The following is a 27,376-nucleotide window of genomic DNA, read 5'->3' as shown; positions in this document are numbered from 1 at the left end:
TCCATGCTCCTTCCAGCCAGCGTAGGTTGCAGCAGCTGATGTGATGTTCTTCTGTCTGTTGAAGTAATTGGTTGAAGTAGATGCGGCCATTTGCGCTGGCAAACTTAAGCTCCGCCCACTGGCTTCAAAACGAAAGCAAGAAGTGATACGAGACTGCAAGCACCTGGTTTGTGTATCAGATTTTGTTTTCATGAACCAATCGACGCACTGGGCTTTCTTTTGCGGGGACCATATGTTTTATACAACACTGCCTGCTACGTCAGTGGAGAAATTCAAACAAACAACAACAATGTAAATTAAAACTTTGATATGTACAGTTTATTATACAACAAACTCTATGACTACCATGCTCAAGGTCCCGGGTTCGATCCCCGGCCAGTTCAAATCCGGGAACTTTTCTAACGGTGGAAGCGGCCCCGGCGCCTACCCAGCGTCGAATAACATGGGTACCTGGGGGAAACCCTGGGGGGTAAAGGCGGTCAGGGGCGTGATGCTGATCACATCACCCCCACTCACGACCGGATCAAGAAAGTGTGGGGCGTTACCCCCACACCCCCTATACGCCTTCATGGCGTGGTGCTATGCACAGGGGAACACTTTACCTTTTTTTTTACCTTTACTATGTACTTACCCAGTACAGGATGTCCGTAATAAATGTGCAAATTTATAAAGATACATTGTGGACACCTGTATTACTCAAGATATCCTACTAATGAAATCCCAACACCCTGCTGGTGCTCTCACTTCAGCCTAGAATTTGTATATATCACAACAATCTGTCTGTGACGTTGTCCAATCTAAAGCGGGAGCTTTTGTAGAGTCGGAAGGAGTTGTTGCTGCATTTGTGAGTCAGTTCATGGCCTGAAACTGGATCAGAAAAACCAAGTATGTGGTGACTGCTCCAGCAATCTGTAAAAGAAACAGAAAGAATAAGCTAAATTGCAAAGATTACACATTTCTACTTGAATGACTTTAAGGGCCACAAGTTTCGCACAAAATATAATCATACAGTAATAGTGCACCATGCGCTTTCTTACAGGTAAAATTTGCTACTCTACAGAGGTTGTTCGCTTTACATCCGACCATTGTCGATTCGGTGCTGCCACCTGGCGTATCATGCTGGAACTATGGGTCTGCTGGCGGGAGCAGTGTTGTGTCTGACCTTGTAGGTGCGTGGGTGTTGGTAGTGAATGTTATCAAATGGCGCCGAAAATCAACCGGTATTGGGAGGGTTACGTAGTGACCCTTTTCCATGCTAAGTTTTCATACGTACGCATTGTGAAACAGTGTCGGGAGAATGGGTTAACACTCGGGGTGACTACTGCGAAAGCTATTGTGGCCAGTTACACACAACAGGCTCTCCTTGCGAAACATTCACCCACGAAAACCACCAGGAGAAGGACTGCAAGCAAAGTGTCACCCGTAGTGCTAAGGGGGATCCGTCGATTGGCGTGACAAGAAAATCCTCTGACTCAACGTGATATGGCCCGCAGATTTCACCTCGCACCGTCAACTGTGAACAAAACAATTCGCAAGCGCCTCAGGTTGAAGTGTGTGCGGATGGCCCGTGTACACTACCTTCTACCGCGTCACATTGCCGAACGTAAGACGAACTGCAGGAAAGGGGCGCAGCAACTTTGTTCGTTAGTGCAGGGAAAGTTTCCCTCGTGGCTTTCTGGTTGTGACGGGATTCGATTATGAGGTTAAGTTGATGATACGCAAGGTGGACAAAAACGTGAAGGTGAATGCCAAGACTCCATTCTGACACCTATCTATCTGAGAGACATCCCACAATTGAATGGAATGGACGCGAACCAGGTGATGATCCATATGGACAAGGCTTCGAGTCATACCGCAAGAACATCACTACATTTTTATCAGGAAATGGCAGAGCAATTAGGAATTCGTGTCATTCCGTTTGAAGACATTCCTGTGAAAAGCCCAGATGCCAGTCCAATGCATTTTTGCGCATTTGGACTGTTGAAACGACGTCTTCAACATCGTCGCCTGCGCACCCTGGATGGTCTATGGAATGCTTGCAGGGAGGAGTGGGACAGAATTCCCATGCCTGTCCTGCGCCGGAGCTTGCTGCAATGGAAACTGCGATGCCGGGCGCGGTATCTCTTAACGTGAGAACCCGTCAAAAATGGTCGGATATAAAGCGAACAACCTTCTGTATTTATGCAAGGGTCGTTCAACGTTGACCGAGACGATAAAACTGCCAGAGAATGCATCTTCATTCTTCATGAGTATTGCGCGTTCATCCTGATGCAGTAGGCGCATGCGCAGTTGTGTTAGCAAAAATAGCGGAAAGTAGTGTGACTAGCTGTGGAGCAGCGGTGTATGATCAAATTCCTTGTGAAGGAGAATCAACAGCCAACTGAAATTTTGAGAACATTGCAATCACAGTACTGTACGAGGGGGGGCTGGAAAGTTCATGAAATCACCCAGAAGAAATAAAAATTGAAACAAATTGTTGTAGCCATTAGAAAGAGCATATATTGTAAACCTCTTATCCTGCATATGATCCATTTGTCATTGTTATTTTTTTTGTTTCACGTTCAGTAAGAAGAGATGGCGGAGGACCTGAGGAAATTTGAGAAGAATGAGCTTCGCAGTGTCATCAAGTTTTTCGTGTTGCAAGACAAATCCCCCATGGATATCCATAAAACTTTGCATGAGACTTTGGGGGAACATGCCCCAGGATATACAACAGTAGCCAAATGGGTGAGGCGTTTTAGGACTGGACATGGTGAGACTGAAGATGAACCCCGCTCTGGCAGGCCTGCAAGTGCAGTGACTAGGGAAAACATTGTCAAAGTGCACGACATGTTCATGGAGGATAAGCGCATATCCACCAAAACCATTGCTGCGTATCTGGGGATATTGCGTGAGTGTGTGGGTGTCATAATATCAGAGTATCTGGACATGCGGAAGCTCAGTGCGAAATGGAACCCAAAATGTCTGAATGCTGACCAGAAGAGAACACGAGTGCAGATGTCACGGGAGATCGTGCGCAAATTTCAACACCCTTATGATTTTTTGCGCTGTCTGGTGACTGAAGATGAAACATGTATTCACCATTATGATCCACAGACTAAAAAGCAACCCATGGAGATGCGCCACAGTGGGTCTCCTCGACCGAAAAAGTTCCGAAGTCAAAGGTCAGCAGGGAAGATTCTGGCATCGGTCTTTTGGGATAAGGACTGTGTCATCCTCATAAAATATCTTAAACAGGGTGAAAACATCAGTGCTGCTGTTTATTCCCAATATTTGATTGAATTGAAGGCGGCTCTGAAGGAAAAACGTCGGGGAAAAGTGAGCCGTGGTGTGCAATTTCTCCAGGACAATGCGCCCTCGCACAAGGCCCATCAAACCATGCAATTGCTGGCGGATCTGGGCTTTACCTGTGTACCCCACCCACCCTATTCCCCTGATATCGCCCCATCCGACTATCACCTCTTTCCAAACCTCAAAAAACATCTCAAGGGCACACATTTTCCGTCCGAAGAGGCACTGGTTGAGGAGGTGGAGGGCTGTTTTGCATGGCAGGACAAAACCTTCTATTTGAAAGGGTTACAAATGTTGAAACATTGTTGTGAAACGTGTATTGAGCTTCGGGGGGAATACCTTGAAAAATGTATTAAAATGGTTGTTCCAGCTGTATTCCTTCTGGGTGATTTCACGAACTTTCCAGCCCCCCCTCGTATTGTGCTGAATATTCACTAGTCTGGTGGATCGAGTAAAAGTCTCCCCAAGAAAATAATAATAATAATAAATGGATATTTTTTTCTTGTTAAGATGTTCGAAAACCATGCCTTCTGCCTTGTCTCTTACTTAAAGACTTATATGACAGTAACCTACCGAACATAATAGTGTGAAGTCCAAAGTAAAGAATCCACAGGCTGTAAACTGAACTTTTCTGTAGAGAATTTGAGCTGAGAACATCTTCACCTGAGAATACAATATAAATATTATCATTAATTAAATATTTATCGTGCAGTTGTTGTGTTCAAGGAAGGATGTAACATGTACAATCACCAGCAAAAAATTGGGACATCTATGTCCTGAAATACCTTTTTGCCTGCAGTGTGTTGTGTGTTGCTTACCTTTCCGGTGGTTAACCAACTTCAACAGTAACTTTTCGATAGGTTCTGCTGTCGATTCAGAGTTAGGCAACACACATAAGAGTATTTCAGGATCCAGGTGTCTCATTTTTTATTGCCGGTGACTGTACAGAGGGAAGGGATGCATTCTGGGAGTTTTCAGACCGAAGAGATATGCGACACGTCAGTAATTCTTCAGTTATCTATGCCATCTTTCGAACTGAAGCGACACGTGTCGCTTGCGCCTTGCTCGGACTGGCCCATTTACTCAATAGCGTGCATCGTATCGCTTAGGTCAGTTGTCCGCATATGCGCAATGAATACTTGCTTGTAGACTGAAGGTGCCTGTGTCACTTCGGTGTGAACCACACTGTCGCTTCGGTCTAAAATCTACCTCATACATACGTATGTAAATATTTGCTTATGTACATTGTGTGTGTTACCCTTTTAGATATCCAAAATAGCAATGAAATAACTTGATTCATGGCCCAATTATTCCCCGTCAAGCTAAAAAATCAACTTCGTTTCTATTTTTGTATTTTCCGTCCAATGGCAGGGAGAGTTATGTGAACTCTTGAAGCAATCGGCTTTGTCTAGTCGCCATGCGGACATTCTTGAGGTATTCTGTTTTGCCAAACTTATATCTGACAGGAAAACAGGTGGCAAAGGCATCCTCAACAATACCAAGACATTTCTAAAGCTAACGGTCGCCGCAGAATAGCAAACGAATGGGTCTCCCATCTCTCCCCCCCCCCTCCCTGAACTGCGAACGAAGGGTACATGTTGTGGTGTCATTTTGACTAAGCAAAAACAGCGTTTGGTAACATCTCATTTTGCAGTTCGTACCTCCCAGACGAAAAGCCTGTGTTTGTCTAAGTTGGATCTTTCACTTTACATCATGTAGTAACTTTTACTAATATACAGATCGTTAGTGAAAAGAAAATTCTTGTAGCCCGTTTGTTGTGCAAAGCTTCAAATTGCCGTCCATACACGTATATGACTTTGTTACTTATAATATTGTAGATCTCATGGGCCTCTCCTATGGCACAGCGTCGTCGCCTTGTAAGCAGGTGGCCCGGGCTCGATACCCGTTGGAGGCACATTTTGGTTCGGATCCCACTTTAAACTGTAGGTCCAGTCCCGATTAGCCTTACTGTGCATAAAGTTGACTTAAAACACCCAACTCAATAAATATTGTAGATATCTTTATTGGAGAAAATATTCATCTATTGCAAATCGAAAACATTTTTTCCTAATATCTGCCCATGAGGCCGAAACACGCCTGCTTAAATAAAGACCTATTCTATACATTTGCTAGCACTCGCAATACTTTTAGATGAAAAGTGATCAAGACGCACAGTTTCGAGAAGAAGTACAAAATCTCATATACAGTATTTTACAAATTTACAAGTTAACAAAATTCAAAAATTCACAGTATCAACCTTGAGATTATTATTTTCATGTATTCGTTGAAGAAACGTTCTTACGTTAATTATGTTTCAAATCTGCAAGTAGTAGAGTTTTGCCTTCGGGTGTATGTTAATGGATGTACTTAAATTATATGTGAAGAGAAACACGTAGCAAGTGTTTTACGAGTAAGGAGAACTTCAATTCTCTCACTGGTCGACATGGATTTCGATGTCTCGCAGATGACTGTTGTCTCTGAATAATTTCAGCATGCTGATTCTAAAAATGAAATCCATTTTTACCCATCACGTCTAGTTCTTTTCAGCAATATATAAACTGCTTAACTTCACAATACAAATGTGTAGTTCTATCATTTCCCCAATACATGGTGGTAAAATATTGATTTTCCACAATGCAAATCCTCCAGTTTTGAACTATAAATGCATAGAATTGTTGCATTTAATCCACCTTCACATGACATATTTGCATGAACATTGTATGAACTTTGATTACGTAGTTGTATTTTCCAAACCCATCATGAAAATTTTCTTCACAAAATGTTCAAATACTCAATGTTATAATATGGTGGGTTAATTGAAAATTAATGACGTGGAGAAAAATCCTGACTTGGGGAAAAATCCTGACGTTATGGGAAGAAATTTGTCATTTCCGTGATCAGAATTCAAAATACTTCCAGAATCACCTCTTGGTTTGGAAAAAAACGAAATTTCACTTGCATAAATTTTGTTGCGTTGTATAATAAATGTGATATAATGACGAATATGAGAATTTTGATTGTGAAATTGTGAAAAATTCTGACGTGATGAAACAAATTGGATGCCATTTACGTGATCAGCATTAAAATACTTTCGGAATCACCTATTGGTTTGGAAACAACGGAAATTTCCCTTGCATAAATTTATTTTGTTGCGTTGCGTAATAAATGTGATATAATGGCGAATATGAGAATATTGATTGTGAAATTGTGAAAAATTCTGACGTGATAAAAAAATGGATGTTATTTCCGTGATCAGCATTCAAAATACTTCCAGAAACACGTATTGATTTGAAAATAATAGGTGTTTTCTTTTTTCTCAAAATGTCGACGGTTCATTTGCTAATGTAATTTACGGAATAATTTTTAATATCTTGCATATATGTTTGCTGCAAGCTAACAGTTGGGCTGAAAAGTTCGTAGGCTAACATAGTAAAAAATATTTTTTTGACAAAATTCGATTTTATTATTCCATATAGTTGCCTTCGAGGGCGATACAACGATTATAGCGGTCATACAATTTTTCGATGCCATTTTTATAGTACGATTTCTCTTTAGCCTCAAAATAGGCCTCAGTTTCGGCGATTACCTCTTCATCAGTGCTGAATTTCTTTCCAGCGAGCATTCTTTTAAGGTCTGCAAACAGGAAAAAGTCACTGGGGGCCAGATCTGGAGAATATGGTGGATGGGGAAGCAATTCGTAGTCTAATTCATATAATTTTGCCATCGTTTTCATTGATTTGTGACACGGTGCATTGTCTTGATGAAACAGCACTTTTTTCTTCTTCAAATGGGGCCGTTTTTTCGTGATTTCATCCTTTAAACGCTCCAACAACGCTATGTAATAATCGCTGTTGATGGTCTGGCCCTTTTTGAGGTAATCGATGAATATAATACCATGCGCATCCCAGAATACTGATGCCATAACCTTGCCAGCCGACTGTTGCGTCTTTCCACGCTTTGGATTCGGTTCATCACGTGCAGTCCACTCGGCTGACTGTCGATTGGACTCTGGAGTGTAGTTATGGAGCCATGTTTCATCCATTGTAATATATCGACGGAAAAATTCGTGTTTATTACGGTTGAATATCGCTAAACATTGCTCCGAATCATCAAAACGTTGTTGCTTTTGATCGATTGTGAGCACGCGCGGCACCCATTTTGCACACAGCTTTCGCATGTTCAAATATTCATGCACAATATGTCCAACACGTTCCTTTGATATTTTTAAAGTCTCAGCTATTTCGATCAACTTCACTTTACGATCATTTAAAATTATTTTGTGGACTTTTTTGATGTTTTCGTCGGTAACAGCCTCTTTGGGGCGTCCACTTCATGCATCGTCTTCGATGCTCATTTCGCCTCGTTTAAATTTAGCAAACCACTTCTCAACGGTTGATTTTCCTGGTGCAGAGTCCGAATAATGTTTATCAAGCCAAGCCTTGGCTTCAACAGTATTTTTTTTCGCCAAAAAGCAATGTTTTATTAACACACGAAATTCTTTTTTATCCATTTTTTTACAATAACAAAAGCTGCTTCACTCACAATGCTATATCTCACGAACTAATTATCCGGCAGCTGTGAAATTTATACACGTATCTTTTGAAGGTTAGTACTAAGTAAAACTCACATGGATTTAATTCTAGTAACGCCATCTATGAGTCAGCCTACGAACTTTTCAGCCCAACTGTTATTTCTCAGTTCAGCAAATATTGATACTTAGTGTTTTGATAGTTCTGATACTGGCAACTACTACATTCGAAGGAACCTCCCTGTTATTGATTCCAATTCCAATATAAGTTTGTGCTTGAAAATAGTACATGACATGGTACGCATAGCCTGGCCACAGTATATCAAAACAAGGTAACAAACAAAATGAACAATCTATCGTCATGTTGCTTACAGGTGCCTTTTAAAGAGCTTTATTTGCACAAACAAAATTATACATATAAATCAATTGTTTCGAGTTTCAAACATCTACTAGTGAGAGACAAATTTTGAAATTTTGTACTATTGAAAATTAAGTTAATCAACGTAAAACATAAGTTACCTCTTCCTGAGCAGTTGCTTCTAGTTCTGCGTTAAGAAGCTTGTGAACCAACACTCCTGTTTGTTCAGCCTGGAATAGAGAAGAAACTTCATTCAGCATGAATGTAATAAAATATCTATTACATTTTAAAACGAATGCGCAAGTATATTGAATATGTAAGAAATTTATTAGTTTTACAATAGTTTGTAGAGTGGCAAATCTTACAATACGTCCCATGTAAGGGAATTATCTTTTCTTACCATTTTTTAAAATATTTTATTTGTGAAAGGTGATTTTAAATTGTGTCGAACCTGGAAAAAGTATCATTATGTAATGATCATGTACTATTCGCTCACGTGACCTTTAGTGATATATAAATTTGTGTATGTCTGCAGTAGCCGTAGCCGTGGCGTCTGATTACAATGCAAGAGACCCGGATTCGATCCTGGCAGGGGAGAACCTGTTCAATCCGTTCCGGCGCCCACCCAGCGGCATATAAAGTTTGCACCGTACCTGGAGGAAATTCTGGGGTGTAAAGGCGGCCAGGCACGTGGTGCTGATCACATCACCCCCACCTTCGTTCGTGATCAAGGAAGTGTGGGGCTCTAACTCCAAACCCGCTATTCGCCTTCATGGCGTGGTGCAAAACACATGGGAGCACTTTACTTTTTTTTGTATGTGTATACACATTAGAAGTGCTAACCAATGACCATTTTCATGGATTAAATTATATCGCAAGACAGTGTCTCTTTTTGCTCGCACTTACCACAGAATAATGAGCAATAGTCCTCTTGTAAGTTAGTAAAGGGGCTGTCTCGTACTTGTGTTTTCTTGCATTCCAGGTTAGAAACGAGCGTAGTAAATTAAATCGTGAAATGAGAATCTTTTGGGTCTAATTACTAATATGTGCGTTGATACGCACATTGTTATTATTATGCTGACATTATACTGCTGAAAATGATGATATGATAGCTAATGTGTTCCCTGTCGCCATTTCAGAGTGGCAAATGTTTAAGTCTATTAGTAACATTAATTGTTGAATTTTATTTTCAATGTTCAGTAACGCTAGAGAGAACCAGTAGTCCAATAAACCCGGTTCACCAACCGAAAATGAGGCTCGGTGAGGCTCGCCTTAATAGATTTCTCTCGTAAGGCATGAGCCTCATTTTCTGGCAGTGTTGCCAGCTGCTTACTCGAAAAAATCACCAAGGTTTTTTTTTGGGTCTAACCTAGCCTCAAGCAAGGAGCTGGCAATCTTGCTTGAGGCTCGCCTTAATGGTTTGCTCTTGTAAGGCATAAGCCCTATTTTCTTGCAGTGTTGCCAATATTTTACTCGAAAAAATCACCAAGGTTTTTTTTTTGGGTCTAACCTAGCCTCAAACAAGAAACTGGCAACCTTGCTTGAGACTTGCCTTACAGTGCATAAAGCAAGAAGCTGGCAACCTTGCTTGAGGCTTGCCTTACAGTGCATAAAGCAAAGTTGCCAACCTACTGGTATTTTTGCCATAGCCTTTTACAAAAAAGAGAGAGAAGAGAGAGAGGGAAGAGTTAAACAACCGACAGCTGCCAACACCCACCTACAGCTTTTTTTTTGTCTAACCTAGCATAAAGCAAGGAGCTGGCAACCTTGCTTGAGGCTTGCCTTACAGTGCATAAAGCAAGGTTGCCAACCTACTGGTACTTTTGCCATGGCTTTTTACAAAAAAAAGAGAGGAGAGAGAGAGAGAGAGGGAAGAGTTAAACAACCGACAGCCCACCTACAGCCTTTTTTTTTCTTGGTCTAACCTAGCCTAAAGCAAGGAGCTGGCAACTTTGCTTGAGGCTTGCCTTACAGTGCATAAAGCAATTTTTGCCAACCTACACACACTAAACAAGGAGAGCCGGCAACAAACACGCACTGCCGTAAAAGAGAGAGAGATGGGTGGATGGTAATATAGTATGTGTGTGCGTGTGTGCGTATAATATGTAGCATTATTAACTAGAGTGTGTTGGCAATTTACTTACAACTAAAAAAAAAAATAGAGATGCCAATTTTGCTGTAAGATGAAGAGAGAGAGAGAGAGATTTATGGCTGGCAACAGTGGTGAGCGAATGCGCCATATCGCAATTTTCCAAGTCCCGGGGGCCAATGTTTGTATATCGTGACTTTTGTAAACCTCTCTCGGGGGAACGATGTGCCACACACGCGCGCGCGCGTGCCTGTATTGTGACGCAAACAAACAAATAATAATTGTTGTTTTTTAGGATACCTGGCCCCTATAACCTCGCCAGGGTGCGTGGTGCCCAACCAAAAAAGTACAGGTTTTCCCGTACGGCCTTCGAACGTAAAATTGATTGACGTGGGGGCGAATCTCTTCGGGGATGTTTTTCAATTTGTATATTTACCCGTGCATACTATTTATTATTAATTTAGCCGTGTTCTGTTTGGCGTCCATTTCGAGCAGTTTGCCCGGCGGTAAAGTCTTATCGTTTTTAAATTTTTTAATTTTTTTACGCAAGGCCATGTTCTTGCGTATGCACGTGGCGTTTAGCGTGTCCTGTGAGAAATACACGTGAAGATCAGCTTCCGTGCAGCCGGTGTGGGATTCGTGACGCCGCGATAAACATTAACTTCCGTACCGGGCGGAACGTCCGTTCCGGCGGCGTGGAATTCGCGCCTCTCGACAAGGGAGAAGATTTTTCGATAACTCTCTCACTGTTTCCAACGTACTTAGGTTTTTTGATAGACGACAACGACGGAGTCATCAATGAGTAAACATCTGTGAACTCGGTGAACAAGTCAACTTTTTTTTTCAGTACGTCAATATTTTTTTTCTTATTTCTTAGTGAATGGGTTATGGATGACTTGCAACGACGAAGGCCTTCTAGCAACACGTACTTAGCTTATGCCTCTTCCACCGAATATTCAACACAAGAGGGCTGTGTTAAATATACAGAACAGCAATAACAAGTGTTTTTTTTGGTGTATATTGGCTGCACTGCATCCTGTTTATTGCAAAAATAATCCACAGTGGGTTGGATATTACAAACAATACGAGTCCGAGTTTTGAAAGTGTAATGTCTGGCATCGAATACCCGGTGACCATTTCTGATACATCAAAATTCGAAACACGAGCACGAGATGCAGAAGGAAAACGCTTAATCATCAACGTGTATTCCTATACGTTGGATAAACATGTCGTGCATCCCGTCAGGATAAGCGATGTCGACGATGATGATGCTCGTGTGATTAATCTTCTTCTAATTTCAAACGACAGTGTTCACTATTACTGTCTCAGGAATGTTATGCTCTTCCTTTTTTCTCTATAAAAAAGAGAGATTTGTGTTGATTGTTTGGATAAAAAGAATTTCCTAATTATTTGTTTTTTTGTCACAAGAATTGTTTGAATTTCAAACATTCCTAAGTGTTTGCTTAAAGATTGATGCATTAACCTGTTAAGAATGTCATATTAATAATACCGGCTCGGAAATGTCATGTCCTCTTCCTCTATAGAAGGTCATATAAATGTGCTAATTGGTTGGTTAGGGGGGATTTTTTGATTAGTAAATTGAGGTTATAAATACGTACGTATAAAGGTTTTGCTAATATGGCATGCTAAAGCTTAGTACTTGGCTTTCTCAGAGATTCGAATTCTATTAGGTTAAACAGCATAGAAATTTCACAGCAAGAATTCTCATATTTACTGACGATATTCTTAACAACCTGTGTTTTGATTCCACTACAAAAACTGTATACAAAATATGCAGTCCCTAGAATGAGATGGATGAGGCTTATGAACCTCGACCTATACAGTTGTACAATCTGGCAATGAATAGATGTTGTTTTTTTATTAAGCATAGCAGAGTGTTTTCGCTTATTTTAATATCAGGCAACAATGTTAGAAAGTGGCCCCAAGAATAAAATTTAAAATTACTAATGTGATATGAACTTTTTTACTTGTGTGTATTTGAATATGAAAGTGAGGTACTTTGAATAATTGAGGGGGGGCAATCACAAGTAAGCTTGCAATGGTATTGGGAGGTGTCACGAGTTCAAATTTTAGACGATTTCTGTTAATCTGCTAAGGCGATATCAGTACGAAAAAATTTGTAAAAAAAGAAGAGGCTAATGGCAACGATGAGGATGAATAATGATAATTATGATGAAATTGATGTGTGGCACTTAGAAAACAAAAACTTCAAAGTGTATTGCACCAACAGCTACAATTGTCCCCCTCTCCCCAAAATACAAGGTAGTTAACAGAGGTGTGTATATTTGTTGGTTTACGAGTCTGAGGGCTTAAGTTAGTATATTCACTATAGCTATACATATTAAAAAAATGAAATGACCTGAGCAATAAAATATAACAATACCGATTCTAACTTTTTTGTCGGATGACGTAGTGGTAACGTTTGTTGCAATCACACCTCTGATGGTGTATAAAACTTAAATGTTTTGCATAACATGAAATATTGTTAATGGGAATGTGTTGTTTCTAATGTTAAATATAGAAAGCAGATAACAAGAAAAAAAAAAGAAATAATGTTGCAGGTAGATACGGAGCCTCAGCCCAAACACATATATGATCAGACAGGATGTCAACGATACATTCATAACTAGCATGTGATTATTCAAAAATTGAAATAGTACAGTGGGAAACAACTAACTAACTAACTCTCTATGTTTTTTTTTAAACCGGTACGAATGAGAAAGGAATAAAGGAGATTTTTACAGGAATCTTGTTGGGAAACCTGATGGTAAAGGACCAAAACGAACATGGAGATGAATCTAAAAGAAATCTGTAAAGATTGGAATAGAATATATATAAATTTTGCTCAGGATAAGTACAAATTGAACTGTAACTACGAATTTTCAGAATCAAGAGTGCTAGAGAATTAATTAATTAATTAATATTTAATATAATGAAGGTAGTAATATAGTATTCTTATTGAGAAGAGAATTTCTAAAAAACTTATTTTTCCTCGTACGTTTACTAATAGCAGTTACATTTGACACCGAATCACCGTACGGAAGCCGTTGGAAGCAGTTTGAAGACTGAAATGGCTATGGAAGAACACTTATTATAATGTTAATATCTTAGTATAATGTTTTGAGAATTGCTTCTCGATAATGTTTGGTATATAATTTAATCTGTTGTTAGATAAAATACATAATTATCAGAATTTAAGGATGGAAAATATGAAGAGCGAATGAATGATACGTTTGACTAATCGTGAAGATAAGTATCACAGTACGTTTTATCGTTTCTTATATAAACGTTGAAACGTTTAAGAACGTATAAGAACGTTTACTGAAACGTTTCAACAATTGTTGAAACATTTATGAACATTTTGCCACATTGTGTTTGTGTGTAGCGACTAAGGACTGAACTTTCATTTAGTGAAGCAAATTTCGCCCTGGTTACTATATTTTCAAGTATTTACACTGTTGGAAGTTATTGTAAAAATTTACAATACTCTATCGTTAAAATTTAAGTCTTCCTGTTAATTTACACAAACACTATGAATTAAAATTGATGTCAGCGCCGTGGCAAGAATGAGAAGTAAAGATGGCGTTGGTAATACTAAAGACAGACACACGCACCCGTACACGTGCGCGCGCGCACACACACACATACACACATGTAAATTGTCGATTGCTAATTTCGCACTTGTTTCTTATTTTTTCTGTGATTCTATGGAATGAAATCATACTTCTCCTGGAGAAGATATTGTTATCTGCTTAAGTTTCTGTTTCAATTCTTGAACACTACGTTTGCGGGAAACAAAATGAACATGGTGATGTACAATTTTCCGCTGGCTGAACAATATTGAGATATACGAAAATCTTTCAAATTTAAATATGAATATTTTATTTTGCACAAATATCTATAAATATTATCAATTACAATTGTGTGCACCATAAATATATTTCTGTAAACCGAAACAGTAAAATTACATTAAGCTTCCCCGATGGCGTAGTGGTAACGTCATCGGCTTGTAATCAAGGGTCCCGATTCGATAACACGGTGGAGGTAAATAAAGGTTCGGATCCCACTTTAAACTGTACGCAAGTGGATTTAAAATACACTTTATTTAAATTACATCAATTATAGTTAAGTTTGTTAATAGTCGATACTACTTTTAAAAAGTTATTGTTAATTTTTACGGTAAATGGATATCAGCCGAAATTGACGACTTGTAGCCACCTTGGTGGCCTAGGGAGTATAGAGGTTTATTCATAATTTCGTTACTGAACGTTTCCGGTTCGAGTCCTGGTTTTGGCATAGGAGTTGCTGTGTGCGAGTCCCTTGGTCACATTAATCTAATCAGCATTCATCCTTATCTTCGTTATTGACTTAAGAGTCAGAAAAGCAATATATATATTTTTTTCTATTCAAGTTCAAGGTAGTTTCTCACCGTGGCCGTGCGGTTTAAGACGTCATGCCTTGGTCACCGGCTACGGGACGCGCGCAGATTCCAGTCTCCTTGGGGAAGCGTTATAACCTGAGGCTTGGGCTTTTTTATTGGACCGGTGGCCACCCACCATCGTGAGGAAGTTGTGAGCTACGAATGAGTAGCATAACACGGTCATGGAAACCTACAATAACGACTGGGGGGTTCGTCGTGCTGACCGCACGTCAGTCCATAACTGGTTGGATCTACATCTACAAGTGGGAGTCAGACTGGCGGACGGCTCTCGAAGGGCTGTGGCGCCACGGTATGATTTGGTGATCGTCTGGAGAACTATGAGAGAAAGCCACAAAGGAGACCTCAGCCCAAAACAGTGCAAGGAACTTGATCGCTCGAAGCCCCGATGTTGACGTCCGAGTTTGCATTTCAATTAGGTTATTACTTCTACTTTAGATCAGTCGCAACGCTGGGGTATAATTGATTGATTTGGTTTGTTTTATTTCGCTGGTCAGGGTAACAGGCAAGAGAACAAAACTGAGAGCAACGGGCGGTGTGGGGTCTTTTGCCTGGAGTCGTCGAACAAGTAGCAACTGAGGAGATTGAGCGGTGGATCACAATTCGATTCGATCAGCTTTCAGCGGAACTTTATCATCAAAGACAGACAGGTATAGTCCATTCCAACCATGTTGATCTAGACTTGTAGGTATAAATCCAAATGTTCGTGTTTTGCTATTTCCAAGTGTGTAGTTAGTACCTCTTGCTCGTTACTATTAGACTTACCATGAAGAGCGAGTGCTCAAATCAAGAGAATGAATAATACCTCGAGTTGCATCACCCACCTCAATAGTTCAAGGTTCTTGGTTCGATCTCACGAACCTCGGAGTTCGTTACGATATGCCTCCAACGGGCATCAACCCCGGGACCCGTTGATTATAAGACGACGACATTACCACTATGTTCTCGAGGAGGGCCCTTACCCTGGGACAGTTCCTAGCACTGTGTAGTCCAGTGGTTCCCAACGTCCTCCTTCTCACGGCGCACTATAGTACTTTGTAGTAGATCCCGCGGCACACTAACGTACGAGTTGGTCACAGTGCGAGTGGTGACTGACGTTAGAATAACATGGCACAATATTTTCCCTCCATCACTGTCGACAATTATGATTGGGTGCGCAATCCATATGCTATGCCCCCCAGCATCAACCACCGAACTTCCACTGGAGAAAGAAGAGCAGCTCCCAGACCGAACACTTCAACTGAAACATGGTGTACTACCACTTACCAAGTCTTGGATGTTAGCAAAAAATGAGTACCCACCAATAGCAGCGGAACCAGTTAATACCCTGTCTAGCGTAAGACGCATTCTGAAGGGTGCACAGTGGAAAGTGTACATTCCAATACTGCTACACGCGATCAACGAGGACAATCCGGATAGTAGGGTCGAATACTGCGAATGGTTTGAGCACATGGTTCGCGAGGATAGAGAATTTGCAGGGACAGTTGTGTAGTCTGACGAGGCGCAATTCAAACTTAACAGTACTGTGAACCTCCACAATTGTGTCTACTGGTTGCCGGTCAATCCTCACGTTTATATGGAGAAGGCGGTGAATCTACCGGGGCTTAACGTGTGGTGTGGTCTGTCATCGCGTGGTTTGATTGGTCCCTTCTTCTTCGAGGGTACCGTAACCGGTGAGGTGTATCTCGAAATGATTCAGTCAAGGATTCTGCCTGCCATCCGAACCCTATTTGGCGATGAAATATTTTACCTGCAGCAAGATGGAGCCCCGCCTCACTACCATCGCGATGTCAGGTCGTACCTGGATGACACACTCCCCGAACGGTGGATAGGTCGACGCGGTGCTATTGAGTACCCACCTCGGTCCCCTGATTTGACACCAGTGGACTTCTACCTGTGGGGGACCGTCAAGAATGATGTGTATCGACAAAACCAACTACACTCAACGAGCTACGTGAAAAAAAATAGCATCATGTGCTGCCATTATGCCAGATACACTGACGGCCGTAGTACGGTCTGCAGTTCGGCGCCATAGGAGTTGTTTACAAGTTGCTGGTGGTTATTTTGAACATCTAACATAACTCTCTCTCAGTGCCAAAAATTGTACCCACAAGTCAATTTTGTCAGAAGATATGGACTATCAAACAGTGAGTACATTTTTTTGGACCCCCTGTATTTGTTAGCTACCAGAAAACGCTGAAGTATGTGCCATACAATGAGCTGTTCTCAATTCGTATGTGGAAAATTGTCATTAAAAAATTAGAAATTCGATTATCTCGAAAACTACTAATTTTCGGACGGGGTATCATATGGTCAAATTTATTGCAAATTGCCTCTACTTTAACCCCTTTCAGGGAATACATGTAATTACCGGTTACCCTGTATACGTACAACTTGTGTGGCTATCGTGTTGTGACGGGGCGCCTTGAATATCGCATCAGAATCCAGAATCGATTCTCGGCTAGTGTCGTGCATTGTTCGTGCGTTTGCTCAATCAAAAGCAACTCCACTTGTTGTAATAGACCTGGGAAAATTATGTAGTTAGGTAAAAGCTTTTTCTCGCTTGATAATTAGAATATGAGAAAATTAACCGGGAACCGGAGGGTGTGAAGGGGGGTGACGTTAAAGATGAACGCACTCAAATGCCAACTTCTCTTCTTCGTAGGACGTTCAATAGCGTAGTGGTAATGTCGTCGCCTTGTAACAAGTCATCCCGGGTTCGATACCCGATGGAGGCACAATTGATGCAGATCCCACTATAAACTGTAGGTCCAGTCCCGATTGACCTTTATGTGCATAAAGTGGACTTAAAACCAAAACTCATCTCAGCTCAACTCGTAGTACGTTCTGCGCAGCATTCTTGCAGGCTAGATAGGCTCTGACGCCTAGACCCACGGCCAACCCTCTTTGGAGGTTGTTTATTCCCTTAATATATATTTGTCAGTGCCACTTCAGCCATTTCATCACCATTCATCTCCATCTTGCGCATTGCCGAAGGTTCCGGGTTCGAATCCCGACATGGCCGTCCTTTGTGAGTGTCCATGCATCAATTTTAATTTAATCATACCATCACTCATCTTCATATTTACGATTAGCCAAAAGTGGCCGAAAAGCGAAATAAAACAAACCAAATCAATCAATTATACCCCAGCGTTGCGACTGATCTAAAGTAGAAGTAATAACCTAATTGAAATGCAAACTCGGACGTCAACATCGGGGCTTCGAGCGATCAAGTTCCTTGCACTGTTTTGGGCTGAGGTCTCCTTTGTGGCTTTCTCTCATAGTTCTCCAGACGATCACCAAATCATACCGTGGCGCCACAGCCCTTCGAGAGCCGTCCGCCAGTCTGACTCCCACTTGTAGATGTAGATCCAACCAGTTATGGACTGACGTGCGGTCAGCACGACGAACCCCCCAGTCGTTATTGTAGGTTTCCATGACCGTGTTATGCTACTCATTCGTAGCTCACAACTTCCTCACGATGGTGGGTGGACACCGGTCCAATAAAAAAGCCCAAGCCTCAGGTTATAACGCTTCCCCAAGGAGACTGGAATCTGCGCGCGTCCCGTAGCCGGTGACCAAGGCATGACGTCTTAAACCGCACGGCCACGGTGAGAAACTACCTTGAACTTGAATAGAAAAAAATATATATTGCTTTTCTGACTCTTAAGTCAATAACGAAGATAAGGATGAATGCTGATTAGATTAATGTGACCAAGGGACTCGCACACAGCAACTCCTATGCCAAAACCAGGACTCGAACCGGAAACGTTCAGTAACGAAATTATGAATAAACCTCTATACTCCCTAGGCCACCAAGGTGGCTACAAGTCGTCAATTTCGGCTGATATCCATTTACCGTAAAAATTAACAATAACTTTTTAAAAGTAGTATCGACTATTAACAAACTTAACTATAATTGATGTAATTTAAATAAAGTGTATTTTAAATCCACTTGCGTACAGTTTATAGTGGGATCCGAACCTTTATTTACCTCCACCGTGTTATCGAATCGGGACCCTTGATTACAAGCCGATGACGTTACCACTACGCCATCGGGGAAGCTTAATGTAATTTTACTGTTTCGGTTTACAGAAATATATTTATGGTGCACACAATTGTAATTGATAATATTTATAGATATTTGTGCAAAATAAAATATTCATATTTAAATTTGAAAGATTTTCGTATATCTCAATATTGTTCAGCCAGCGGAAAATTGTACATCACCATGTTCATTTTGTTTCCCGCAAACGTAGTGTTCAAGAATTGAAACAGAAACTTAAGCAGATAACAATATCTTCTCCAGGAGAAGTATGATTTCATTCCATAGAATCACGGAAAAAATAAGAAACAAGTGCGAAATTAGCAATCGACAATTTACATGTGTGTATGTGTGTGTGTGCGCGCGCGCACGTGTACGGGTGCGTGTGTCTGTTTTTAGTATTACCAACGCCATCTTTACTTCTCATTCTTGCCACGGCGCTGACATCAATTTTAATTCATAGTGTTTGTGTAAATTAACAGGAAGACTTAAATTTTAACGATAGAGTATTGTAAATTTTTACAATGACTTCCAACAGTGTAAATACTTGAAAATATAGTAACCAGGGCGAAATTTGCTTCACTAAATGAAAGTTCAGTTCTTAGTCGCTACACACAAACACAATGTGGCAAAATGTTCATAAATGTTTCAACAATTGTTGAAACGTTTCAGTAAACGTTCTTATACGTTCTTAAACGTTTCAACGTTTATATAAGAAACGATAAAACGTACTGTGATACTTATCTTCACGATTAGTCAAACGTATCATTCATTCGCTCTTCATATTTTCCATCCTTAAATTCTGATAATTATGTATTTTATCTAACAACAGATTCAATTATATACCAAACATTATCGAGAAGCAATTCTCAAAACATTATACTAAGATATTAACATTATAATAAGTGTCCTTCCATAGCCATTTCAGTCTTCAAACTGCTTCCAACGGCTTCCGTACGTTGATTCGCGATTAGTCAAACATGTCAAATGTAACTGCTATTAGTAAACGTACGAGGAAAAATAAGTTTTTTAGAAATTCTCTTCTCAATAAGAATACTATATTACTACCTTCATTATATTAAATATTAATTAATTAATTAATTCTCTAGCACTCTTGATTCTGAAAATTCATAGTTACAGTTCAATTTGTACTTATCCTGAGCAAAATTTATATATATTCTATTCCAATCTTTACAGATTTCTTTTAGATTCATCTCCATGTTCGTTTTGGTCCTTTACCATCAGGTTTCCCAACAAGATTCCTGTAAAAATCTCCTTTATTCCTTTCTCATTCGTGCCGGTTTAAAAAAAACATAGAGAGTTAGTTAGTTAGTTGTTTCCCACTGTACTATTTCAATTTTTGAATAATCACATGCTAGTTATGAATGTATCGTTGACATCCTGTCTGATCATATATGTGTTTGGGCTGAGGCTCCGTATCTACCTGCAACATTATTTCTTTTTTTTTTCTTGTTATCTGCTTTCTATATTTAACATTAGAAACAACACATTCCCATTAACAATATTTCATGTTATGCAAAAACATTTAAGTTTTATACACCATCAGAGGTGTGATTGCAACAAACGTTACCACTACGTCATCCGACAAAAAAAATTAGAATCGGTATTGTTATATTTTATTGCTCAGGTCATTTCATTTTTTTTAATATGTATAGCTATAGTGAATATACTAACTTAAGCCCTCAGACTCGTAAACCAACAAATATACACACCTCTGTTAACTACCTTGTATTTTGGGGAGAGGGGGACAATTGTAGCTGTTGGTGCAATACACTTTGAAGTTTTTGTTTTCTAAGTGCCACACATCAATTTCATCATAATTATCATTATTCATCCTCATCGTTGCCATTAGCCTCTTCTTTTTTTACAAATTTTTTCGTACTGATATCGCCTTAGCAGATTAACAGAAATCGTCTAAAATTTGAACTCGTGACACCTCCCAATACCATTGCAAGCTTACTTGTGATTGCCCCCCCCTCAATTATTCAAAGTACCTCACTTTCATATTCAAATACACACAAGTAAAAAAGTTCATATCACATTAGTGATTTTAAATTTTATTCTTGGGGCCACTTTCTAACATTGTTGCCTGATATTAAAATAAGCGAAAACACTCTGCTATGCTTAATAAAAAACAACATCTATTCATTGCCAGATTGTACAACTGTATAGGTCGAGGTTCATAAGCCTCATCCATCTCATTCTAGAGACTGCATATTTTGTATACAGTTTTTGTAGTGGAATCAAAACACAGGTTGTTAAGAATATCGTCAGTAAATATGAGAATTCTTGCTGTGAAATTTCTATGCTGTTTAACCTAATAGAATTCGAATCTCTGAGAAAGGCAAGTACTAAGCTTTAGCATTCCATATTAGCAAAACCTTTATACGTACGTATTTATAACCTCAATTTACTAATCAAAAAATCCCCCCTAACCAACCAATTAGCACATTTATATGACCTTCTATAGAGGAAGAGGACATGACATTTCCGAGCCGGTATTATTAATATGACATTCTTAACAGGTTAATGCATCAATCTTTAAGCAAACACTTAGGAATGCTTGAAATTCAAACAATTCTTGTGACAAAAAACAAATAATTAGGAAATTCTTTTTAACCAAACAATCAACACAAATCTCTCTTTTTTATAGAGAAAAAAGGAAGAGCATAATATTCCTGAGACAGTAATAGTGAACACTGTCGTTTGAAATTAGAAGAAGATTAATCACACGAGCATCATCATCGTCGACATCGCTTATCCTGACGGGGATGCACGACATGTTTATCCAACGTATAGGAATACACGTTGATGATTAAGCGTTTTCCTTCTGCATCTCGTGCTCGTGTTTCGAATTTTGATGTATCAGAAATGGTCACCGGGTATTCGATGCCAGACATTACACTTTCAAAACTCGGACTCGTATTGTTTGTAATATCCAACCCACTGTGGATTATTTTTGCAATAAACAGGATGCAGTGCAGCCAATATACACCAAAAAAAACACTTGTTATTGCTGTTCTGTATATTTAACACAGCCCTCTTGTGTTGAATATTCGGTGGAAGAGGCATAAGCTAAGTACGTGTTGCTAGAAGGCCTTCGTCGTTGCAAGTCATCCATAACCCATTCACTAAGAAATAAGAAAAAAAATATTGACGTACTGAAAAAAAAAGTTGACTTGTTCACCGAGTTCACAGATGTTTACTCATTGATGACTCCGTCGTTGTCGTCTATCAAAAAACCTAAGTACGTTGGAAACAGTGAGAGAGTTATCGAAAAATCTTCTCCCTTGTCGAGAGGCGCGAATTCCACGCCGCCGGAACGGACGTTCCGCCCGGTACGGAAGTTAATGTTTATCGCGGCGTCACGAATCCCACACCGGCTGCACGGAAGCTGATCTTCACGTGTATTTCTCACAGGACACGCTAAACGCCACGTGCATACGCAAGAACATGGCCTTGCGTAAAAAAATTAAAAAATTTAAAAACGATAAGACTTTACCGCCGGGCAAACTGCTCGAAATGGACGCCAAACAGAACACGGCTAAATTAATAATAAATAGTATGCACGGGTAAATATACAAATTGAAAAACATCCCCGAAGAGATTCGCCCCCACGTCAATCAATTTTACGTTCGAAGGCCGTACGGGAAAACCTTTACTTTTTTGGTTGGGCACCACGCACCCTGGCGAGGTTATAGGGGCCAGGTATCCTAAAAAACAACAATTATTATTTGTTTGTTTGCGTCACAATACAGGCACACGCGCGCGCGTGTGTGGCACATCGTTCCCCCGAGAGAGGTTTACAAAAGTCACGATATACAAACATTGGCCCCCGGGACTTGGAAAATTGCGATATGGCGCATTCGCTCACCACTGTTGCCAGCCATAAATCTCTCTCTCTCTCTCTTCATCTTACAGCAAAATTGGCATCTCTATTTTTTTTTTTTTAGTTGTAAGTAAATTGCCAACACACTCTAGTTAATAATGCTACATATTATACGCACACACGCACACACATACTATATTACCATCCACCCATCTCTCTCTCTTTTACGGCAGTGCGTGTTTGTTGCCGGCTCTCCTTGTTTAGTGTGTGTAGGTTGGCAAAAATTGCTTTATGCACTGTAAGGCAAGCCTCAAGCAAAGTTGCCAGCTCCTTGCTTTAGGCTAGGTTAGACCAAGAAAAAAAAAGGCTGTAGGTGGGCTGTCGGTTGTTTAACTCTTCCCTCTCTCTCTCTCTCTCCTCTCTCTTTTTTTTGTAAAAAGCCATGGCAAAAGTACCAGTAGGTTGGCAACCTTGCTTTATGCACTGTAAGGCAAGCCTCAAGCAAGGTTGCCAGCTCCTTGCTTTATGCTAGGTTAGACAAAAAAAAAGCTGTAGGTGGGTGTTGGCAGCTGTCGGTTGTTTAACTCTTCCCTCTCTCTCTTCTCTCTCTTTTTTGTAAAAGGCTATGGCAAAAATACCAGTAGGTTGGCAACTTTGCTTTATGCACTGTAAGGCAAGCCTCAAGCAAGGTTGCCAGCTTCTTGCTTTATGCACTGTAAGGCAAGTCTCAAGCAAGGTTGCCAGTTTCTTGTTTGAGGCTAGGTTAGACCCAAAAAAAAAACCTTGGTGATTTTTTCGAGTAAAATATTGGCAACACTGCAAGAAAATAGGGCTTATGCCTTACAAGAGCAAACCATTAAGGCGAGCCTCAAGCAAGATTGCCAGCTCCTTGCTTGAGGCTAGGTTAGACCCAAAAAAAAACCTTGGTGATTTTTTCGAGTAAGCAGCTGGCAACACTGCCAGAAAATGAGGCTCATGCCTTACGAGAGAAATCTATTAAGGCGAGCCTCACCGAGCCTCATTTTCGGTTGGTGAACCGGGTTTATTGGTCTACTAGAACCGTTCCGCATGTTTAACGAATTCAATTGATTACAATGGAACAATGGTTTATCGTTAAATCATACGTTTTAAAAACTACATTTTTGCCTACGAATATGTTTATATCAGATGGTCTCATGACGTACGAGTATTTGTGGATTGTTGAGAAATAGTGATATATTTCGATGTTAGCGAAAACATAACGCTGAAAAATGTTTGTAAACATGCTCAAAATTAATAGTCTCTTTGATAGGCTATTTTAATTCTAGAGACATACAGTAATTTAAACAGAAGAAAATACAATCAAATACGTATTAATATCAGTTTAACAACAAGTAACAACAGTCTTCCATTTTTATGTATGTTACATAGTCCACGTAATTAATTTAAAATTCTACACTGTAATTTCGTGTGACTGTGTGTCTTCAATGCCGGCAGAAAAATCAAGTATTTGAAATTTAACATCTTAAGAATAATTTGTAACAAGTAGACATCTTAACCCTTCCATTACACGTAACTGTAGCCCACATGAAACAAAGATTACAATTAAAGCTGTGATAAATTTTAACAATGCTTTCCAATTACATAAATATATTTCTCAATATGAACTTGAAATTAATACAAACTTTTGCATACATATTTATAGCGTTACATATTACTCGATAATGCCATTATGGAACCTGAAATTGTAAGATTTATGCCTCACGTTCAAATATCAAAGAAACGTTTGTAATTACTTATTTTTGTTGTTTTGAGGACATAATAAATTACAAAAAAATCAAGAATCCTAAAGTCTCCTAACGTATTGATGAATAGAAATTAAATGTATCTCTCCCTCATTTCAAAGGAAGAGAACGTACAATATCTGAAAATTTGAATGCTTAGAAATTAGATATTAGAACGTCATGTTTGTTGTTGTTATTTATTTTTGTAACGATTATCACTATTTAACACTAACGAAGTACAGAAGCATTTCATTAATACTTTCTCATTCAAACATTGGAACCCCACTTATTTAAGCTCTATTTTTAAAATAGAAAAGGTTCCATTCCATATCTGAATTTCAGAAGTTATAGAATGAATCAGTTGAATTAACCGTGTACGGTTCATAACTATGTAAAAAAAAATAGCCCGTAACTTTCCTCAGTTCCTACCATTAACGACTCAAACACAATTACAATCAGAATCATGCCATTTGCCATTATTAGGGCGCAAGGGATGATTGGAATTCAACAAGCAACACTATTAAACACTGAATTCTAAAATGACTATCAAACTGTACTGAATGCCGTCCCCTTATGTTGATCTCTGAGTTAAAATCTTGGCGACTTAAGTAAAAAAAATGGCTATTTTGTATTATGTAGAAAGTATTATAAGAATACGTGCAATATTCTCAATTTGGCTATAACGATTTGTTTCTACATGTGAACATTCACACATTGGAAAACACATAAAATTGTATTGGAACGTCGTCGAACGTCATAAAATCCACAAACAAAATCGTCATAATATGATACAACTGAGGCTAAATCCATAGAAATAGGGGTTACCTACAATTGTTACTTTGAATCGGTTAGACTATACTACTAACGTTATTTTCTTATTTTGTTAGACATTATTGAAGTTTCAGTAATTGCTGTAACTTACAACCTCAATGTTACTTAAAACAATAAGAAAATTTCACCATTGGAATTACATTGTCTTTCCCCAGATATCTCTTGTCACTCGCCCCTCCCCCCTCGTGAGCGCCAAGGGCTGAAACTATTTTTAAACGTAGAAGGCATTTTATAGCAAATCCTCAGCCTATTTATGACATATATTATTGCATAATATCATAAAACAAATTCTCGAGTTCAGCCCATCCAATGTTCCTTAAAAGTTGGCACCCCTACTTAAAGATTTGTTTGCTTACCTCTCTGTGGACACGAACACAAGATGTCGTCACCAGAATGCAGATCAGTATTGGTACCGGGATTGACACACTCAGTAAAGCCACAACAAGCTTCGCATGAGCAAACATATGCAAGTTTGGAACCACAAACGCATAGAACACTATTTGGCAAAAAACACATGCGAGGCATATCAGTAAACGTGAACCAAAAATTGCGTTTAACATATCTATGACGCCACCCAGCTTATCATGCACACGTCTCAGATTTTCTACAGTATCAGCAAGATATTCATCTTTCTTCTGTTTATTGGTTGTAGGATTGATTGTTTGTACCAGCAAAACTGCATTCGTCTGATTTAACGTATTCTGTACATCAGTGTAGCATGATTCTTGCTGTTTCAGAACAGAAACGCAAAGGTTTCTGTTCAGACGACAAAATCTTTGTTCAATTGTCCAACAGTATGCAGTAAATTGGAGTACCACTGCCACATAGAAACTAGATATCGCATAGTATACAATCGTATCGTATATTTTAATTTGTGCGTATATTATAATTCCCATGGCATTCTTCACAGTAAATGTAGCAAGAACGAAGTAAGAAAAAAGAAAACTATTCCAGAAAGACATTGAATTACAGTAACCAGGAATCGACAACTTTTCTTCTATCTTTTCCAGTGCTACGAATATTTTAAACTCCTTCGGCAACTGAGTGATGGATATAATCACGACCAAGATGCCACTGACGAGTGTTGTTAGTTCCTCCATGTATAGAGCCAGCTCTATCGTGGTTGACGATAACGTTTTGTGAAGACTCCCAAGTGCGTTCCAGAGTCGCCAGACACATGCAGCAATTACAATACACAACAGAGCACGAGAGTACCAGATCCACTTCTTGGACTTTTCCAACTTGTACGTTTTGCCCTTGGTGATCGAACAAGGCAAGAAACCAAGAATTCGCGTCATGTGCAACATTGGACTGATATAATTAAACAAGTCCCTTTGTAGTGTGGCCATTTTGACATCTTTCATGACGTACACAAGTTATTTCTGTGTTCCAGAAAGTGCTGACGAAGAAATTTAGTACTGAATCAAATATGAAAAGCTTTTGAACTATGATCAATAATCTAGTGTCCAAGAAGCGTATTGTGTTTCTGCGTCTATTGATATACGTCAAGTTCATTAGATACAAAAGAGAGATATTTCAAATTACCTTTGAATAAACAATGAAAGGCATGAATATTTTCCTCGACACGCGAAGGAACTACTTATGTCACGAATGTCACACAGGACATTTCGGAAACAAACAACAGAAATAATGTATCTTACAATCAATAATTTTTCTTCAATGCCTTTATTCTTGAGGCGAGTCTCGCCAAATGCTTCTTGCAATAATCGTGAAATAGGGAAAATAGACGTTGGATACGAGATGTAAATTGATTCTATAAAATGTACACCATGGTATAAATGAAATGTATGAATTACCAGCTCTTTTAAATGGTTCTAGTAAACCTAAGAAGAATCTCCGAACACTATGGTTACCATTGTAACGCAGTTACAAGTAACAGTTACTCTTTAGTAGTTACTTTTAAAACTAATTTCTAACTTTAAAAGAGTTACTTTTGCAATAGAAGTAACGTCATCAACAGTTACTACTCGACACTTAAATTGTTTAGTAGAAAATTTAAACAAATTTGGCAACTCTGTATGAGCCTTCTCTGGATGCTAAGGTGAAAGTATTACCGTGGAATCTCTTTGGTTATATTGCTGCATTTATTTGAAACGTGGTAGTGGGGCTAAAAAGAAGTCTTTGTTTTGTAAGAGAAAGTG

The 27,376-nt window shown here is 39.4% G+C and overlaps 1 protein-coding gene across 1 annotated transcript; it reads right to left on the bottom strand.

Annotated features, from left to right (window-relative positions):
- Window positions 1-849: 849 nt before the first annotated feature.
- Window positions 850-26,576, bottom strand: LOC145981913 (uncharacterized). Its single transcript, XM_083115409.1, has 4 exons — window positions 25,571-26,576; window positions 8,339-8,407; window positions 3,865-3,954; window positions 850-909 (listed from the first exon to the last, which is right to left on the bottom strand). Exons 1-4 carry the CDS (start codon window positions 26,561-26,563, stop codon window positions 850-852), a joined length of 1,212 nt encoding a protein of 403 aa, XP_082971535.1. The 5' UTR covers window positions 26,564-26,576.
- Between the last annotated feature and the right edge of the window lie 800 nt (window positions 26,577-27,376).

This window comes from Lepisma saccharinum, chromosome 30 (assembly GCF_977018435.1).
Source record: "Lepisma saccharinum chromosome 30, izLepSacc3.1, whole genome shotgun sequence".
Classification (NCBI taxonomy): domain Eukaryota; kingdom Metazoa; phylum Arthropoda; class Insecta; order Zygentoma; family Lepismatidae; genus Lepisma; species Lepisma saccharinum.
The sequence above is the reverse complement of the archived record's forward strand: the minus strand, read 5'-3'. Positions and strand labels throughout refer to the sequence as shown.

Excerpts from the sequence above, each read along its gene's own strand:
- LOC145981913 (XM_083115409.1), bottom strand. The coding sequence starts at position 26,563 with ATGGCCACACTACAAAGGGACTTGTTTAATTATATCAGTCCAATGTTG. Across the intron at positions 3,955-8,338 it reads AAGCAACTGCTCAGGAAGAG|GTGAAGATGTTCTCAGCTCA; the intron begins GTAACTTATGTT and ends TTGTATTCTCAG. Across the intron at positions 910-3,864 it reads ACTTCACACTATTATGTTCG|ATTGCTGGAGCAGTCACCAC; the intron begins GTAGGTTACTGT and ends TTTCTTTTACAG.